Consider the following 18949-nt stretch of genomic DNA (forward strand, 5'->3'; position numbering starts at 1 on the left):
CTGCCCCTGCCCTCATGCCTGAGGCCACACTGTCCTGGCCCAAGTTGACTCCCATAACCAGCCTTGTCCCACCAGGGCTGGCCCCTGACAAAGGCTTCACGGGACCAGAAGGGCCTCAGGATTATGAGGAGGCACATAACCCTAGACCCAGGAGCCACCTTTTGAGGGGAGTTCTGACCTTACTCAGGGAGTCAGACTGTGTGCTGCCATCCCTCAGTAGAGGCCCCAGCTATAGGAGGGGCCAAAGGAGACCAAACCTGCGTGACCAGTCCCTTCAATGACCAACTGACCAATCTCCTTGCTTGCTGATGGCTGCTCTTAAAGTCCAAAGGATGGGACCTGTACCTTCATCCCCCACCCAGAGGCTCAGTCTGTGGATTCTCCATCAGAAACCGAAAGCAACTTTATCTTTAGAGGGAGAAAGAATCCAGGGAAGACTTAGAGGTTTCGGTGGAGATTCAGGGAGGACCAGCAGGTGAGGGGGTGGGGAGTTGGGCACAGGGAGCATGCCCCAGGTATTCCCAGGAGGTCATGCCATCAGTACAGGATCTCAGAGGATCTGGGCTAGGGCTCAGTTTCAGCCTGCTTCTCTGAGATTCTGAGCTGGTCTGTTGGGTAGCTTTCTGTCTCCCTGCCGCATCCATCCCCTCAGCTTCTTTCAGAGATAGGGCTCCAAGTCAGTGACCTTTGCCCTCCCAGAGTCAGCTCCAGCCCCATCAACTGCCTGCCTGTCCCCTGCTTCCTAACCTACCTTTGGTTAGGCCAAGACACAGAATGTTCCCTTAGTCAAACCTATGCAAGGAGCATGGAGTGGTGTTGAGGTTAACTCCTGGGCTTGAGTCCTTGCTCGGTTGTTAGCCAACAGAGCTAGTTCCTTCTGAGCCACTGTGTCCTCATTACAAGAAAAGAGATAACAAAAGCACCACAGGAAGAGTGTGGAGAGGCTTCCCCCTGTGTGGAGTGGGCGTATAAAGCACACACGCATATAAAGCATGCAGCACACACCTGTGCAGTGGCAGGGGACCTGTGTCTGCTGGTGACAGGCACCAGGGACTCATAAATGGTCCCATCAGTCTCCTCCGCGTGAGTTTGCTTGAAGCCCCCTCATCTTCAAAGTGAACTCCACAGAGTCCCCTAACTCTGCTTCACTTGGCCAAACCCGTATCTCCCCATGTTAGGTGTCACTTTTGTTTCACTATCTCCTTATTTCCTCTGTGTGCTTGTGGCCTCAAAAGGGCTCCTCTTCAGCCAGACACACTTTTATTTCTTCAACCAAACTCCTCAAGCTTTTTGCATCGACATTTATCCAAAGAAGATAAACAAATAGCAAATAAGCACATGAAAAGATGCTCAACATCAATAGTCATTAGAGAAATGCAGATCAAAACCACATGAGACATCACTTCACGCCCTGTAGGAGAGCTATAATCAAAATGACAGGCAATAATGAGTATTAGCAAGAATGTAGAGAAATGGAGCCATCTTACACTGCTGTGGGGGGTATGATGGTATAGCTGCCTTGGAAAAAATTGACAGCTCCTCAAAAAGTTAAACATAGAGTTATCATATGACCCAGGAATTCCATTCCTGTCTACAGACTCAAAAGAATTCAGAAAATACGTTTACCGAAAAATTTGTGCATGAATATACATAATACTTGAAGCAACCCAAGTGTCCATCAACGGATGAAAGGATAAACAAAATGGAATACATACACATACCATGGAATATTAGTCAGCCAGGAAAAATAATGAAATACTGATGCATGCTACCGCATGGATAAACCTTGAAAACATTATGTGCGAAGCCAGTCGCCAAGGACCACATGTTGTATGATTTCATTTCTCTAAATGAATACAAGATATTCAGAATAAACAGCTCCAGAGAGCCAGAAAGTTGACTCATGGTTGCCAGGAGCTAGGAGAGGTAGGAATGGAGAGTGACTGCTAATGGATCTGGGATTTCTCATTGGGGTGATGAAATGTTCTGGTGTTAGATAATGGTGATGGCATATAACTTTTTTAATATACTAAACACCATTGAGCTGTATATTTTTAAATGAGTAGATTTTATGGCATGGGAATTATATCACCATTATTTGAAAATTCCTGACTCTGAGGTCTCTTGTGTGTGGAGCACAAAACCTTGGCTTGCAGCAGTTCCAGGCCTCTTTAGCCCCCTCCCTGAGTTTGTTTTCCAGGTCTGGAGATGGAATGAGAGTCCCTCAGGGTCTTTAGCATCCTTAAGTTAGTTGCCAGGTTCCAGAAGGAGCTTGTTGAATGAGGGGAAACTCCTGACAGAGTTGAGAGGCATATCAGACAATGGAAGAGACTTCCGCAGGAAGTGGGGTACTAGGAGGGCAGGAAGGCCAAGGAGGCTTAGGTTGCCAGGAGGCAGCAGGTGATTTTCATTTGAAGTGGAGGGTGGAGTGTCCCAAGGCCAGACTTCTGGGCTCCTTGCTGAGTTAAGGAGACCCTGGGAGATGCTTCTGAGGGATCAGCTTTCCTCTCACTGCAGTGAGTGGGGTACTGACACGTTACCGTGGAGGAAACCCATCTGTCTAACGGGCAGGGTCCAGGTTTTACACAGCTTTGTCTCAAGTCATCTCTCCCACTCCGGGGTCTCAGCTTGTTGGGAAGGGCTTTCAGGTTTGATGAACTTTGAGGGCAATTTCTGTCCCAAGCAACAACATGGTTTGATGGTCTGATTTGGGGACTGGGCTGGTTAGCTCTGTGATCACATGCAGGGTGATGTCCTGTGGGGTCTCAGGATCTGTTCCAAACTCCCCCCTGGGAAAGCCTTTATTCCCTGACTATGGACCAAGTTTGACCCTGCACCTGGCCCAGACCTCTGGTCCTAGGCTGCGCTAGACTGACCCAGACCCAGACGCAGCCTCCAGGAGCAGTGGACATGACAAAGTTGTAAACCCAAGGAGGCAATAAGACTGGGCATCCCCACCACCAGGGCCACTCTCAAAGGCCAGCAGCTTCTCCCTGAAGCCAGGTGTGTGCTGGGAACAGAATGGAGGCCTGAAATAGGTGGTCCTGTCAGGATCTATGGCACACGGAGGGCACAGTCCCAATTAGGTTGGGACCCTCCAGCACCTGGGACTCAGGAAGGCAAAGGTGCTTTGACTCTCAGATTCTCACCAACCACTAAGATTTCTTCCCTGTGAAGTATTGTGTCAGGGTCATTCTCTAGGATTCCATCTCCACTCTCACTTCCTGACTGGCTGTCCCACAGGGCCGGTGGGCGAAGAGCCCCAGATACCAGAGCAGGACGCGAAGGCCATGATGGGCACAGAAGACATCCCTGGAGGCAAAGCCAGCCTGGGCCCTCAGGACTCGCGGCCACGCATGTTTCACAGCATTAAGGTATCTCGGGGGGGCCTGGCAGGAGCAGGACCATCTGAAATGGACAGCATTGGTGCAGCCACTTCTTGGCTGTAACGCCAAGTGGGTTGCTCCCTTTCTCTGAGTCTATCCTCTCGTCTGGAGAATGGGGTGCTGTGAGGATTGAAGGGACAAATTTTACACTTAGTTTGGTTTTGGGTACATGGAAGGTGGCCAGTACATGCTCTCTCCTTCCAGAGAGGAAGGGGGGACCTCCGTGGGGAATGGAGGCCTTGTTTCCATAAAAGGAAAGAGAAGGACCCCATGGGACCTGACTAGTATGAGTACAGGGGAGTTCTGGCTCCACTAAGGGCAGCCCTAACCACTGGAGCATCCACTGGCCCTACAGGGTGCTGGGCTCTGTGCCAGGTGCTGCCTCCACACAGGCTCACGGCGTTCTCAGTTACCCTGGGAGGTAGGGACATCAGCTTCCCTGGCAGAGATGAGGGAAATGCAACTCAGAAGAACGGAGTAAAGTTTACCAAGCTCTGGCATTAACACCCTATTTTTTAATTTTGTGAAACTAGTTTTTCTTCTCTTAGGAATTCTGCCAGTTTTTCAGGAGGCAGGCTGAGATGTTTGGGGTGGGGCTTAGTAGGGTAGGCCAGGTGGGGTGGGGAAGGATATGAGATCAGTTCCTGAATCAGGGCCAGGGTGGGGGAAGAGGGAGGAAGGTTCTATATATCTTCGGGTACTATCCCTGAGCATCGGAGTAGGCTCCCACCATCCTTGGCCCCATGAAGACCTACCCTCAGTCATGTGGGTCATGAGTGTATCCAGGAGCTTTTCTAGATGTAGAGCTGTGTAAGAAGCTGTGCAATAATTCTCTTTCTCCTCCCCCCATCTCCCCCATCCACCCCCCTGCCTTTCCTCCACCCTCTCTCTGTCTCTCTTCTTGCTCATGACTCTCTCCTCTGACTGTCTCCCCATCTTTACTTGTTGCCTCACTCGTGGCTTCTCTCTCTCTTTCCCAACTGTCTCTCCTCATCTCCCCACCTGTCTCCCTGTTCTCTGCCGGCTGCCATCCCTGGGGTTCTGGGGCCAGTTCTTCGTCCTGTGCCACAGCCTGCTGCAGCTGGCCCAGCTCATGATCTCCGGCTACCTCAAGAGCTCCATCTCCACGGTGGAGAAGCGTTTTGGCCTCTCCAGTCAGACCTCTGGGCTGCTCGCCTCCTTCAATGAGGTACTGGCCTGGCCCAACCACAGGGGTGGGCTTAAGGAAGCTCCATATCCTTACCTGACCCACGGCTCTGGCCCTCCTCTCTCACTATCCCACCACAAACACTTTACCTGTGTGCAGGCAACCCCATGCCAGCTTCCTCCTCCAAACCAGCTCCTTCCTCAGTGTCCTGGTCCAGAAACTGACCAGCTAGACGTTAGGACAAGGCATAACAGGAGATGTGAAGGGTCTCCACCTGTTCCTGCCCATGGAAGGTCAGACCCGAGGTCCATCCTGCTCTTGGGTCACTTTTTCGAGGGTTTAAGTTAAAAGGAAGAAAGAGCTTTCAGAGCTTGGGGTGTGGGGGTGGGTCACCTTCAGAGTTGTCCAGGGATCCAAGGGCCTCTGCCTCTGGGCTGATAGCCAGGCGGCAGGAAGCAGGTGAGCTGCTTTAGGCTTTGGAGAGCACAGTCCAGCTGTGCCAAGCCCTCCTCTCAGAGAAGGCCTCAGTTCTGTTTGGAGAACGCTCTCCTTCTTCCCTACCCCCTCAGATTTCTGTGAAATTCTCTACCCCTTGGGTGATGTGTCACATTCCTCCCAACCCAGGACCTGCAAGCTACACATCACTCACAGATGTTCCCCAGCACCCCACTTCCAAGTCTCAGAGGTGGGAAGGGAAGGCTAGTACTCAGTTCTCAGTCTTTGAAGGACTCATTCCCCATCTCCAGGCCTCAGTATCCCATCTATGAAATGTAGAGTTGTTGTCCTTCCCAGATTCAGCCCTCCTGCCGACCCTCAGCTGATACTCCCCCATCCACCATGAGGACCCATCAATGGCCACCAGCCAGACAGCAATATAATAGGACTCATACCCCAGCCCCTCATGGTGGAGCCTGCCCCTTCCCTGCAAGCTCTCAAGTTCCTTCCAACTCCCACATCCCAAGATTTTGATTCTAAGGCTCAAAATCCCAAGCCTGGGTCCTCAGGCCTTAGACTTCCTTTCTCTCATTCATGATGTCCCAGAAACTCAAAGCCCCCTCTCGACTGTCCACCCTCTGTATTCTGACTTGGGGCCCAATGCCCTACCACAACGAAATTGAAGCTCTAACCTTGTCTACTCTCCCCATTTGTCTCTCTTCATGAGGTAGTGGTGCCCTTCCTGGGATGACCCAGAGTCTGTTCTTAAAGGAGGGATCCAGCTGACACATTCAGTCAAATAATCCATTACCCAGACAGGAACGCTGACATTGGGGATAAAGACAGGGATGGGACAGGCGCATGTCTTGGGCTCTGCTCAACTTTAATGGGTCCCCTCGTCGCTCTGCAGGTGGGGAACACAGCCCTGATCGTGTTTGTGAGCTACTTTGGCAGCCGGGTGCACCGTCCCCGACTGATCGGCTGTGGGGCTGTCCTGGTGGCCCTGGCGGGGCTGCTCATGACCCTTCCACACTTCATCTCAGAGCCATACCGCTTCGATCACTCCAGCCCTGGTAAGACCAGGAGGGGCTGGGCTGGAAGGGGTCAGGGGAACCCCATTATTGTGCCCTTCTGTCTGAGCCTCAGTCTCCACATCCACACAATGAGCAGGTCAGGTCAGCGATGTTCAAGCGCCCATCCTGCTCTGTTATTCAGACTATTTCACTCATTCGCTCTTCGTCCAAATTGACTTAATTAATTTTTCATTAATACCTATGTGCCAGGCCCTCGGCTAGGCCTTGGGAACATAGGGTGGAAACAGAAGACCGAGCCCCATAATAGTCATATCTAATAGTCAGCCCTGTGCAGGCACCTCTCATCCTAATGTTGCCAAATCTCTGGGACAGGTGCCTCCTTACCCTGTTTCACAAGTGAGGAAACTGAGGCTGGGGGAGGGAGGGACTTTCCTGCAGCCAGTGGAGCTATGAGACCTGCCAGTCAGCCTGGCCCTCGGGCCCCTGCTCCGAACTACCGAATCATTCTACTTCTGGATCTCAGATTCTAGGAAGCTTGTTCGAGAGGTGAGGAAACCAAGGCCCAGAGAGGCAGGAGATCTCTTTCAAAGTCTCAGAGTCTTCAACCCGCCAGCCTTAACCGAAGGTCTGGATCCCTGACCTAGGTTCACACGGATTTTTCTAGTGCCAGAGAGTGGCACTCTAGGCTGGGTGGATACCACTTAGGACCTGGGCTCCTGAAAGGCTGGGCCAACCTCAGAGAGAAGGCCACAGTCACACCCATGTTGGGGATAATAATAGTGTGAGGGTCTCCTTTAGTTTGCTCACCAAATATTGGTGAGTTACAGGGAGCAAGTCTCTGCTACCAAATTAAGAAATTCCCCTAAATTTACTGCACTGTGCATCTGTGTCCTGAGCTGACCCTGCTCCTTCCCCCATGAAGGCCAAGGGCACCAGAGCACTCCACATTCTAGCCCCAGCTCCCCACCCCTGTCTGACCCTGCCTTCACCCTGGCCTGACCCCTCATGCTCCGTGAGCCAGCTGTGCTGAGCTTCTCAGCCCTGTGTCTGCAGGGGCTGTGACCTCTCCCTGGAACTCCCCTCCTCACTTCTCTTTCTGGAAAATCTTGTTTGTTCTTCTTGAACCTGAGACACAGGGCAAGCTAGAAATTAGGCAGTTTCAGGGACAGTGCAGGAGGGGACCTCTGAAGAATTTAGGGAGGCTTCAGAGATAAGGACAACCAAGGGAATGTAACCAATTCCACTAGGAAAAACAAACATCTCAGGACCAAGGACAACATTGTTAACACTGGTCCTGGTTTCAGGTGGTAAAGGGAGGCGGAGATTGGAGAAATGGAGAGTGGTTTAATTTATGGACAACTTAGAAGGGCAGCTGTTTAACTTCAATGCAGGGATGCCCATCCAGAGGACGGCCATAAAGATAAAGATGCAACAAATGGGGAAAGACAAAGCTGTTAGGTAAGGAATGTGAAGATCCCCCACTCAGTAGCAAATTAAGTGAGACAGAGGAGAACTAACCAATCACAAAGAGACTGGTGGAGCTTTAGAATGAGAAAAAAAAGGTCTATATTCCCTGAGACACGACTCCACTTTGGCTTCCTTGCCCCTCCCAGGCCTGGTTCCCTGGCCTGGGAGTCCCACTTTATTTCTGCTCTTTTTCTCCTCAATAAACTTTTTCTTTCTCTAAACAAACCTGCCTCTTCTCACTTGCTTGCCTGAGCGTCTGCGAAGTTCCTGCTGTGGCTTCGTGAGACACCAACCCGTGGGGGTCTGGTGGCCGGGGCTCAGCGCTGTCCCTGCAGCCTGGGATCCGTTCCTGGCTGGGAGACTAGGCCTGACAATTCCAGTATCAAACCCAATCTACTCTACCTCCTTTGGACGATCCACCCCACTTAAGGGTCCCATTGCTATAACTTGTCCACATGCTTCTGCTCAGAAGATGGGTGAGTTAGTTTAAGAGGAGGAGCTCACGGCCAGACTGCCTGGATTCTGGTCCTGGCATTCCCCCTTGCTAAGTGCTGTCTGAGCATCAGTTTCCTCTTCTGCGGAATGGGGGTAAAGAGAGTCTCCATCCCCTAGAGGTCAAATGATTTATGTACACAGCCAGTACCTGGCATCTGGCGAGTGCTTGGTAAATCTTACCTATTGTCACAATCTTTTCTATTATCATCTTTCAGGCAACATGCCACCGGACTGGGAAGCTTCCCTGTGCCTCCCCACAGCCTTGGCCCAGACCCCAGCCCTGGGCCCCTCCAACGGCAGCTGTTCAGACGCCACAGAGACCCAGCACCTGACTGTGGTGGGGATAATGTTCACAGCGCAGACCTTGCTTGGTGTGGGCGCGGTGCCCATTCAGCCCTTCGGCATCTCCTACATCGATGACTTTGCCCACAACAGTAACTCACCCCTCTACCTAGGTGAAGACTGCTTCCACCCCTTTAATTGCCACTTGGGCCACAGAAAAAAGGCTCAAGTCATAAATGTTCGGGGAAGTCCTGGACAGTTTCCTGGGCCTGACTGGGGAGACGGGCTCCTTTTGTCCCCTGTAGACTGTTGGGTACTGGCCTACTGAGGGGAACAAGGCCAGAAGGGCTTAACTGAGGCTTCATTTTGCAGGGATCCTGTTTGCAGTGACCATGATGGGCCCAGGCATGGCCTACGGGCTGGGTGGCCTCATGTTGCGCCTGTATGTGGACATTGACCGAATGCCGGAAGGTAAGCCTCGCTAGCACACAGCAGTCCCGGGGGCACACAGACCTGGCTGTCCCATCTGGTCCCACAAGAAACACCAAAGGGGACCAGCAATGCCCACTGACCTTGGACATGCTCTAACCTCTCTGAGCCTCAGCTTCCTCATCTTTAAGATATTCTCCATCCTGTCCGGTTCTGAAAGCTGCCATCAGAATCCAGCGAGAGGATGGAAATAAGTTATTAAACACGATCAGATGTGGAGTTGTGGGGGCTGTCACTGCTGTTATTACCAACATTCTCCTTATTCCCTTCCTCAGTTTCCCCAGTCCCCCAGCGCCTACTCAGATGCACACACAGGACTGAGCTCAGGCTGAGGCAGCCAGGAAGGAGGATGGAAGGAGGTTCTAGAACCCTGGCACTCCATGGGGAATGGCAGGGGATTCCTTGTAGAACAGGTCACTTGCCATCTCAGCTCCTGCTGCCCACACCCAGCAGCTCTGAGCTCCCTATCGTGCCTTCTGCCTTTTGCGGCTCAAAAGTCCCATCTCTCAGCTGGAGGCTTTCCAATAAGCCCTTGAAGCCTCCAGTGACATGTGTACAAATAGAAGGATAGGTAGGTCCTGCTTCTTATTCTTCTTTTGCCAAAGGTGCTTCCAGGTAGGGCAGGTTTGAACAAGAGTCACCGGGGACAGCCCCACATCACCTCCCCTCCTTCCTGAAAGCTGGGCCCAGGTGCCAAGACTTGGTTCTGGTCACAGCTCCTCTCTCCATGGAGAAAAGGGCCTGGGATTCAGGGATCCAGAAGGCTTCCCAGAAGCCCTGCCAGCTTGGAAGAGAGACTGTGCTTTCTGACTCTTTTGACATCATCTTGGCAGATATGGTGCCATCATGGACAGATGTGGCCTGGCTGTGGACCAGAAGGTCACGTCCTTAGTCCTTGCTTCTCCATTGGGGATTTCTTGGGGTGGGAAGATTGTGTCCGCTGCAGGCAGAAACTAGTGTGTGAAAAGTGGGGGAGTTGGGGAGATGCATGTGTGAGCACTCACCAGCCTGGCATAGAAGCAAGGGAAGTAATAAGTGGAGGAGGTAATAAGGGCGAAAGCCAGTTTCACCCCCGGCCTTATAGATATGCTCGCTGAGAACCTGCTGTGTACTCTGGCCCCACCCAGGACGGCCTCGGGCTCAAGCTCAGGCACCCTGTAGCAAGTCCCATTCCTGGACTTGGTGTCATCATGCATCTGTATTTTTTAAAAATATTTATTTATTTATGCATATGCTGGGTACAGGCCAGTGTTGTCGGGGGTAAGAGGATTCACCAGAGACAGAGTGGGGAACAGAACAGGCAGACTGACTGAAATACACAGCTGAGGGGAGTAGTGGGCAAGTCAGGAGAGGTCTGCTGCTCCATGTGGGTTGCTCCCTGGCTGGGGATCGAACTCCTGCTGCAGAGGCTGCAGACAGCTTCATAGGTTGCATCTTAATACTTTGCACAACCAGGGAGGCCCCTGCATCTGTATTTTGATTAAGTGTTTTTACTAACGCTCAGCTGTGGACCTTGTGGTCAAGAGGGTTGATGGGAGATGTGTGTGCTCCAGTCAGGAGATGCACTTGGATCATCTAGTCTAATTGTACCCGGGGAACTTGTTAAAGGTATAGTTTTCTTGGTCACCTTCCCACCCCAACCTAACTTTGTCTTGGGTAAGGCCAGGTATTTTTGACAAGCCCTCTGATGCTTTTAATCATCACAGAGGTGTGAGAACTCACAAGAGTCTGAAACATAAATTTCATGGCAACCCCGGTAGGAACAGCATAACACAGAAGAGCAATGTGCCAACACCGTGCAGAGTGCTTTGTCTGTACTAGTGTCCATGATTCTCACAACAACCCTACGGTGTAGGTACTCTTGCTACCTGTACTCTACAGAGAATGAAATTGAGGCACAGAGGTTAAGTAACTTGCCCAAGGTTATGTGAGTATGTAATTCAGGCCCAGCAGTTCATTTCCAAAGCCCACGACCTTGACCACTACACACATTGCCTTAGTAGGTAACAAAATCAAGAGCCAGAGAGGGACTTGCTCGAGGACCTCACTGGCAGAGTCACAGCTGTAACCCAATCTCCTGACGCCACATGTTTCAGAAACTAGTTGCAGGGTCGTGGCCAAGAAGAGACGGCCATTCCTGACCCTAACATCACATGGTCTTCTCTTCCAGGTGGTGTCAGCCTGACCTCGAAGGACCCCCGCTGGGTGGGTGCCTGGTGGCTGGGCTTCCTCATCGCCGCTGGGGCAGTGGCCCTGGCTGCCATTCCCTACTTCTTCTTCCCGAGAAAGATGCTCAAGGAAAAGCACGAGCTTCGCTTTCGGAGAAGGGTCTTGACAATCGCAGCTTCCTCTGCCACCAAAGTAAGATCCCCCACACCCTCCTGTCCCTGACCCCGTCCAGGCTCCAGCCTCCCCCACACTGTCCTCCTCTGAGACATTAAACTCTGTTCCTCCCTTCTGGGCACTGATTTACAGGTCACATGCCAGCAAGGGCAGCACTGGTACGAGGGCCCAGCTCTGTCTAGGCCCACCCCTCACACTAGCCACTGACTTAGGCCTTCTCCTCCGATCACTTCAAGTGTTTTATAAATTTTGAACATGCCGTGGCAAAGTTGAAAACTGGGGTAGATGGAGGGTGGCGGGAGGTGTGGGCAGGCTTGGGAAGAGGAGGGACTTGAGCTGGACTCTGAAGGCTGTGTGGACACATGGAAAGGAGGGAGAGGTGTGGACGCAGCCCTGGTAAAGGATTTGACTACAGAAGTGAATGGAGTATTTTCAGGGACAGTGAGGGACAAACGTCCACTGATGAGTCTGTGGGCTGGGTGTTGAGCTGAACGCTGGGATCCAGTCCTTGGTCTCTACGTAGTGCACAGTCTCTGGCTAGCGGAGCTCAGGAAATGGTTTCTACCCTCAAACAGCACAGCCTCATGAGGACAAAGACTCATTGATAAATAAAAACTAGTGAGAGGCTCAGGGGTATGACTAGTGGGGCAGGCGGTCTCATGCTGAGGAGGACACTGCACTCAGCAGGTGAGTGACATGCCCAAGGTCACAGCTGGTGAGACGGGGCAGGACTATGTGAGTCACTGGGCAGGAGAGGAGATTCCTGGCAGGGGGCCTCCAAGTCTTCCAGGAACCCACAAAAATATGAGATTGACAAACCAACCATGGCTTCAAAATATGAAAGAATATGACAAAATAGAATTTTTTTAATGCTTCATTACATGCATTAGGTTCAACTTCATGAACTTTTTGTTACTCATACATATTCCATTCCATTTGATTTTCTCTTTTCCCAAGTAGGAGAGCATAAAGGGAAATCACTGCTGTGTTTCTCCTTTACTCACACAGACCAGACCAGAGATGTGGGGTTATTCCCACGCTGACCCCAGCAGGGTGTCTTCGACCCCAGCGGGGTGTCCCACAGTCCAACCCTACTGCTACCATCCACCTGGAGAGCGTCAGAGCCCACTGGTCAAGGGCTCAGTCCCACGAGACTGCACTCACATCAGACGCCAGCCAGAAGTAGTAGGTCCCCAGCTTGCCCACGTCAGTCCCTCTTGGTTAAAAGTCAGAGGTCCCTATGCCACTTACCTTAAATTCCATCATTTGCTGGAACAATTCACAGAGCTCAGGGAAGCATATTTACCAGGATACAGATGACCAGCCAGATAAGTGAAGCCTGGAAGGGTTGTGAGTGCAGAAGCTTCTGTCCCCGTGGAGTTGGGCTATATTACCCTCCTGCTACGTGAAGTGCGCACCCACCTAGAAGTTCTCTGAGCCTTCTACTTTGGGATTTTTATAGAGACTTCCATACATACATGTGGTTGATTGTAATTCTATCCCCAGGCCCTCTCGCCTGTCTGCAGAATGGGGCTTAGGGCTGAATATTCCAAGTTTTTAATCTTGGCTGGCCCTTCTGTGTCCAGGTCCCCTTTCGGTGCCCACCAAGAGTCACCTCATTAGGACCAGAGGTGCTTCTATTACCCAGGAAATTCCAAGGGATTAAGGCCAGATGCTCCTGTAACTCAGGAAATTACAAAGGTCTTAAGAGCTCTGGGTCAGAATCTAAGATCAAAGACTAAATATTACCACAAAAGGTTCTCCTATCTCCCCAATTTATAAGAGTTTTAGGAGCTCTCTGTCAGAAACCAGCTGTAGAAACTTATTATCATTTCACAGGGAGGTAATTGAGAAATCACAGTCATACATTAAGTTACTTGGTGCTGAGTAATTCTAATTTCAGTGGGACAATTTATAAAAGTCTTGTCGACAGTTTTGCAGCAAGAATGATTCCATTTAATGTGGCAAGTTGTGCATTTGAATAAGTTTACCCTGATGTGAAATAGAGCCTCCTTAGAACTAGAAAGTTTGGTAGGTTAATAATGTCTAGAAGGAAGGAAGGAAGGTTAAAAATGTCTCTACCTTGAAATGCTGGGATTTGGGTCCAAGGCTGTCAGTTTCCCAGACTGCCCTACGACACTCGCTACCGTGCTGGGCAAAGGGTAGGACCAAGGTAAAATGATGTTGGAACAGCCGAGCAGGGACCAAAACAGGAAAGGCCTTGCCTGCCAGCTTCGAGTGCAGCGGGGTAGCCCTAGAAGGTGGGTGAGCTGGGAGTGCTGGGGCTCTGTGTCAGGTGCAAAGCAGAGAAAGTATTGCAAGGGACATGAGAGGTGTGGAGAAGCTGGGGGCGGGGAGACCGATGCAGCAGCTATGGCTATGGAGCCAGGGCTTTGCCAGCCTGGTGGGTATGGGGACAAGTCCAAGAACCCTCCAGAAGGATGCACAGATGTGGGTGCTCTGCTGTGGGGACTTTCCAGAGATGGTGAAGGGCTGGCTGGGGCTGGCTCCGAGGCAGGGGGAGGCAGGCCTGGAAAGGGAACAGTTTCAAGGGAAGAAGACAGCTTGGAACCACAGATGGTCCTTTCCGGTTCTACCTAGCTCAGGCCAAAATTTGGATGAGACAGAATTTGTGGAACTTGAGGAAGAGCACTTACAAGTAGGATCAGAGAGGTGGGGCAGAACTTGCAGTGCTGATTACAGATAATCTCCAAACTTGACCCCAAATTTAAACAGAGAAGAGCAGCTACTTGGGACATAGGAATAGGTAGGATGAGCGAAGCGAGACTTGCCTGCGTCAGGTTCAGTCACAAGTCAGTTGTTTGACCTTGAACAAGCCACTTCATATTTTCTATCTTGTATGTTGCTGAGGTTAGATTCCTGGAGCAACTCTCTGTGCCTTGGATCCTGAGGACATATGATTCCTTGAGTCAAAGCTGCTATGATGCAGAGATTCAGGTTTTAAGAACTGTCTCTGTGATGCCTTGAAACCCTGGCTCCCCAACTGTGAACCTGTCTGGCTGTCTGGATTTATCCTGTCAGCACATTGGGGATAAGGAGTGGGGAGGGAAGGGGGTGAGAGGTTCTTAAAAAAGAACCAAAGACTGAGAACATGACAATCTGCTTCCAGCAGCTCTCAGGCAATAAATATTGATGTGGGAGGAATTGTTCCCTGCCCCCTCTCGAGGCTGCCTTGGCAGGGGCTGCTTGCAATTACAATGGCTGGCCCTGCCCTATCCCCCAGGCCACTGCTGGGGAGGTGGGTGGACCAGGAGGAAGGGCGCAGTAGGGTGGAAATAGGCTGCCAGAAAGCCCAGGTCCCCTGACTTAGCATGTGTATCTTTTGTAAGGAGAGGAGGTGGCTAGGGGAGAAAAACAAGAGGGTGGGGTCTATCTCTGAAATCTCTTTGAGCATTATTGGCCAGTCTCAGGGGAACCTCTAAATAGTCTCCTAAAAGTGAATCCATTTTTCATCATGTCCAGGAGATGCTGGCATGTAGTATAAGGATTGTATGTCCTCAGTCTTGCTATCTGTGCAATGGGCAGAATGTTGAACAAATTGCCACCTGACAGGTTCAGTGCTATCTCCTCTCAATGGTTCCCTGTCTCTGGAGCAGTACAGAAGCATTTTTTACAGGGGACCAAGGGGTGCAGCCCACAGTCTCTGCCCCAAATAGCTCTCAGGTAGTGAAGGAAGGCCTGGTGCAGACAGACAGACACGGATGACTGATGCTCTGGTTTCTCCATGGCCAGTGCTTCTAGTTCTCTGCCTGGGGAAGGGGAGCATAAACAGTCCCCACGGAGAAGACTAGAAGGATATGAAGACTAGCAGGATATGATGGGAAGTAAGAGCTCCACTTTCTTGCCTTTGACTGTCCCTGTATCTGTGACTTCAGAGCATAGGTAGTCACCCAGATATCTTTCTAGGGGTACACCGGGGAAGGTATCACCTCTCTCTAGAACTCAGGCCCCAGGACTCCAGGCAGAGAGCTCTGTGGTGTGAAGTAAAGACGATCTCTTAGGGACTCCTAGCAGGTCACGCGGACCCGTCTGTCCTTGTCATGATGGGACTCTCCTGTACCCCCCACACCCTCAGGGTCTTCTTGTCTCTTTCTACATCCTAACACTATATTCCATAAAAGGTTTGTGGCAGCTCACATCAAATACTAATCAAAGAGTGGGAAATGAGGCCGATGTCAGGGGCTTACACTGTACCTAGCCCTGCGCTGAGCCCTTTGTGGTCATGCCTCATTTAATCCTCATAACCCACCTATGAAGGAGGTTCTTTATTACTCCACAGCACCCCTGGGACTGAGCTACAGAGATGAAGTGCCCTGCTAGGGCTAGTGAAAAGCTGGGACTCACACCCAGGAAGGACCCAGGCCATTGCGGGGCCTGTGTTGAATCACTCACTAAGACCAAGAAACAGGAAAATAGAAATCTCCGCAGACGGTTATCAGAATGAGGAAGACATAGATTTAGGGGCGAGAAGATGAACTCAGTTGATACAATGGAATCATTTTTGGTTCTGAGCTTTCTGGTGGCCCAAGGGAGCAGGGGGTCTGGCCAGCTGCAGTGACCAAGTTACAAGAGAGCCAGAAGCTCAGATCCCAGCACTCTACTAAAAAACACCACTTCCCTCTCTGAGGGGAGAGATAACCCCATTCCTGCGACTGCTTCTGGTGGGTTATGTGATGGAAACTGAGAGCTGTCAGAGTTCCTGTCACCCATTAGGGAGGGTCAATGCTGGCTCGAAGGTGCCTGGGACACAGGCCCTGGACACGGCCCTCTAGAAGCCCCGCTCCCTCTGACAACAGCTCCTGGATTCCTGGAGGTCTGGTAGAGAGAGGGACCTTCCGTGCTCTGGAACCCAACAGCCTGCTGTATCCCGTGCCTGTGTCCTGCAGGCTCGCAGCTGTCAGCATACAGCCTGAGAGAGGAAGTTCTAAACAGCTCCCTCAGCCAGGGTCCTGCTGACCTGTGCAAACCACAGCCCAGATGGGTTGCACTCCAAGTCCCGCTCTGAGTGGAGGCCCGATGCTTCCTGTTTCTGGAGGCCACTATTAGTCAGGAGTCCTCAAAACAGATCAGAGGAGCGAGGCGGGAACCTGCACTGCACACAGAGATAGGAATGGCCGTGGGAATGGCCAGAGACCAGTACCTGCCAGGCTAGAGTCCAAGTCTCTGACCCTGGCCCTCCAAATGGCCCAGTTCCTACTTCCGCTCCTGAACCAAAGGCTGCCTCCCGCACGGCCCCTTCCTGCAAGCACGCTCCTGCTGGGCTGTGAGCCTGCCTCACATAATCTCTCATCTGTCTCTGTACATCCCCCAACTCACTCTCCCTGGTTCTTTTTCTGAACCCCCAGCCCCTGAAGCTCTGTCCCGTCCCTGCTGTCTCTAAGCCCTAAGCTCTTTTCACAGCATGAGAGAGGAGTGAGCCAGGGCTGTGGAGGACCTGGCTTCATGAGCCTACTCTGCCAATTACTCCCTCATGACCCTTCCCCTTTTGGGGCCTCAGCTTCCTCCTCTGTGAAATAGGTGCTGGAATATGGGTTTACCCCACTCTCTGAAAGTATCGCATTCTTATTTGGTCTGCTGTGGTTGGTTATTTGGTGGGGAGGGGAAGGAGGAGGGTTGTCTGAGCACAGTAAACATGTTTTTCCCATAGATTCATGGTAAGGGTGTTTCCAGAGCCCTAAAATAACCTACCAAATAATACCAAATAGGAAAGGTCTACTTCCAGATAGAGGGGAGTCTACAGCTCCTCACCAGGCTTTTGTGGTAATTGAAGGACATGGCGGATGTGAAAGTGCAGTGCAAACCATCTAGGGCTGTCCATGTGGCAGCAAATGATCCTGTGGTTGTTTTTGCTGTTTACATAAGCAGATGAACCCCAACCAAGGAACTCATAAGATTGTGCTGACTCCTGGGTGAACTTGTCCCTCCCTGATTACAAACAAACAAACCAACAAACAAAACCACCTCTCCACCCTGGAAGTTATCAGTCTCTCCAGCCCTTCCTACTTCCCTTCCTGGGGCAGCAGGTCCTGTGGTGTTTCTCTCTCTTGGGCAGCCAGGACCCCTCCCACCACCCAACTTGCTCTCCCATGGCTTGACGGGACTAAACAAGGAGCAAGGAGAGACTTTATTGTATTTGTCAGTAAGTCGAAAAGACATCTGTGGGCCACATGTAACCCAGTGCATCGAAAACATTCTTATTTTAGCATATTTAGCACATTTACTAAGTCTTCAAAATATATTATGGCCCATCTTTGTTTGGTCTGGCCACATTTCCAGTGTGCAGTGGCCCCTGGGGCTGGGCCTGCAGCCTCACACAGTGCAGCTCTCAGATATGAATGAGTAACAGATTCCTGTTGCCTCACCCAGGGAAACAAGATTCAAATGGTAGGATTTCAGGTCCTTTCACCTCAAACCACGAAGGTACCTCCTAATTCTTCCAGCCCTGTGCCCGAGCCTCTGATGTCCAGGGTTTAGTGAATAAAGCAGGTGTTTTCTACTCAGGCAAGGTCAGATGTCAGTTGCCACTTTGTGGTTGTGTGAAGTTGAGCAAGCTACCTAATCTAGGACCTTGTTTGCTCCTATGAGAAATGCAAGTCTCCTTCCTTTGCCATGAGGCTGGAGCAGGCTCCTGCACCCAGAGCCACCAGCCCACATTCCAGCAGCCTGGCATGCCGGGAATCTCCGTTCTGCTGGGTCCCAGGGCATCAGGTGCCCCCTCTGCCCCCTCTGAACCAGAAGCAATCTAAAAGTAGCTTGTAGCATGATAGCATCTCCTGTGATATTCTCATTTTCCTTCCAAGAGCTTGGCATTCGCTACACCCGCCGCCGGATGGAACCATCTCCTACACTCCTTCTTGTCGTAGATATTTATCAAATACCCATTATTTCACCCCAGGGCCTGTGCTAGGCCACAGAGTTTCAACAGAGAACAAGGTAAACAAGATCCCCACTCTTGCAGAGCTCAGAGTCCAGCGGGGGAGAGACACCGAACGAGGTTTGACTCATACCCAAGCATGTGCAAGATATGCTTTATTTTCTCTGAAAACCAATTTCTGCTCTACTCTGAATGCCCATCCTGTTGGAGCAGCAAGAAATTCAATCTCAGCCTACTCAGGATTGCCCCCCGCCCCAGGCGAAGCAAAGGTTCTGAGGCTTTAATGAGTGCCCAGGCACTGGAGAGGTTCCTGCCCACCCACCATGCATCGGCATCTGTCTCTCCTGGCCGGTGTGTGGAGCAGTGGAGCTTGGTGCGGACTTGGGGGCCCAGTCCCCATAGGTCAGCCTGCAGCCTGCCCCCCGGAGGTGAACTACTTCCTTGGGTACTGCCTCAGAGGCTGTAGGACTCTCTGCTGCTTGTGGACCCCACAGACTGCTCAGTTCCTGGCCTGCTCCAGTTTTTAGTTGCAGGAGGATGCCAGCCTCTTCCCCTTGTTCTCAGAGCCCTCCTCTCTCCTCACAGCCCCCACAACACCCTGCATAGTCTTCTCCATGAATGCAAGCTTTGAGGCCAAAAGCCAGGAGGGAAAATCTTGCAACTGCTTTCTGCCCTCCCACACACCTCCCCTGAGACCAGAACCCCAGAGCCTGCTACCTGCTGGCATTAAAAAAAAAAAGAGAGAGAAGAAAAGGCAAGAAGCCCAGGGGGGCAAAAACACATGAATTGATGTTTGAATAAATTTTCTTGTCGGGGTGAGGCCAGCCTTCAGCCAGCCAACATCTGGGAATGAGATGGAGCAGGTTTGGAACCCAGTACCCCTGAGGTGGGGACATGTGTTCTGAAGTGTAGAGAAATGTAGAATTTGTCTCATGAGGCTCCACTCTTTCAAAAAAAAAAAAAAATGAGGGCCTCC

The 18949-nt window shown here is 51.3% G+C and overlaps 1 protein-coding gene across 3 annotated transcripts in view; it reads left to right on the forward strand.

Annotated features, from left to right (window-relative positions):
* Positions 1–18949, forward strand: part of SLCO2B1 (solute carrier organic anion transporter family member 2B1) — a 48962-nt gene that overhangs the window by 9294 nt on the left and 20719 nt on the right. Inside the window, exons 2-7 of one of the 3 annotated variants that reach the window (XM_037522970.2) lie at positions 3244–3374; positions 4438–4575; positions 5879–6041; positions 8180–8419; positions 8619–8717; positions 10906–11096. In XM_037522970.2, coding sequence (XP_037378867.1) covers positions 3244–3374; positions 4438–4575; positions 5879–6041; positions 8180–8419; positions 8619–8717; positions 10906–11096 — 962 coding nt within the window. Of the gene's footprint in view, positions 1–3243; positions 3375–4437; positions 4576–5878; positions 6042–6061; positions 7946–8179; positions 8420–8618; positions 8718–10905; positions 11097–18949 lie in introns of those variants that run through there. The other 2 variants (XM_054699544.1, XM_037522972.2) reach the window with 2 other exon arrangements.

Source organism: Talpa occidentalis, unplaced genomic scaffold (genome assembly GCF_014898055.3).
Source record: "Talpa occidentalis isolate TD23 unplaced genomic scaffold, MPIMG_talOcc4v2.1 talOcc4.3, whole genome shotgun sequence".
Classification (NCBI taxonomy): Eukaryota; Metazoa; Chordata; class Mammalia; order Eulipotyphla; family Talpidae; genus Talpa; species Talpa occidentalis.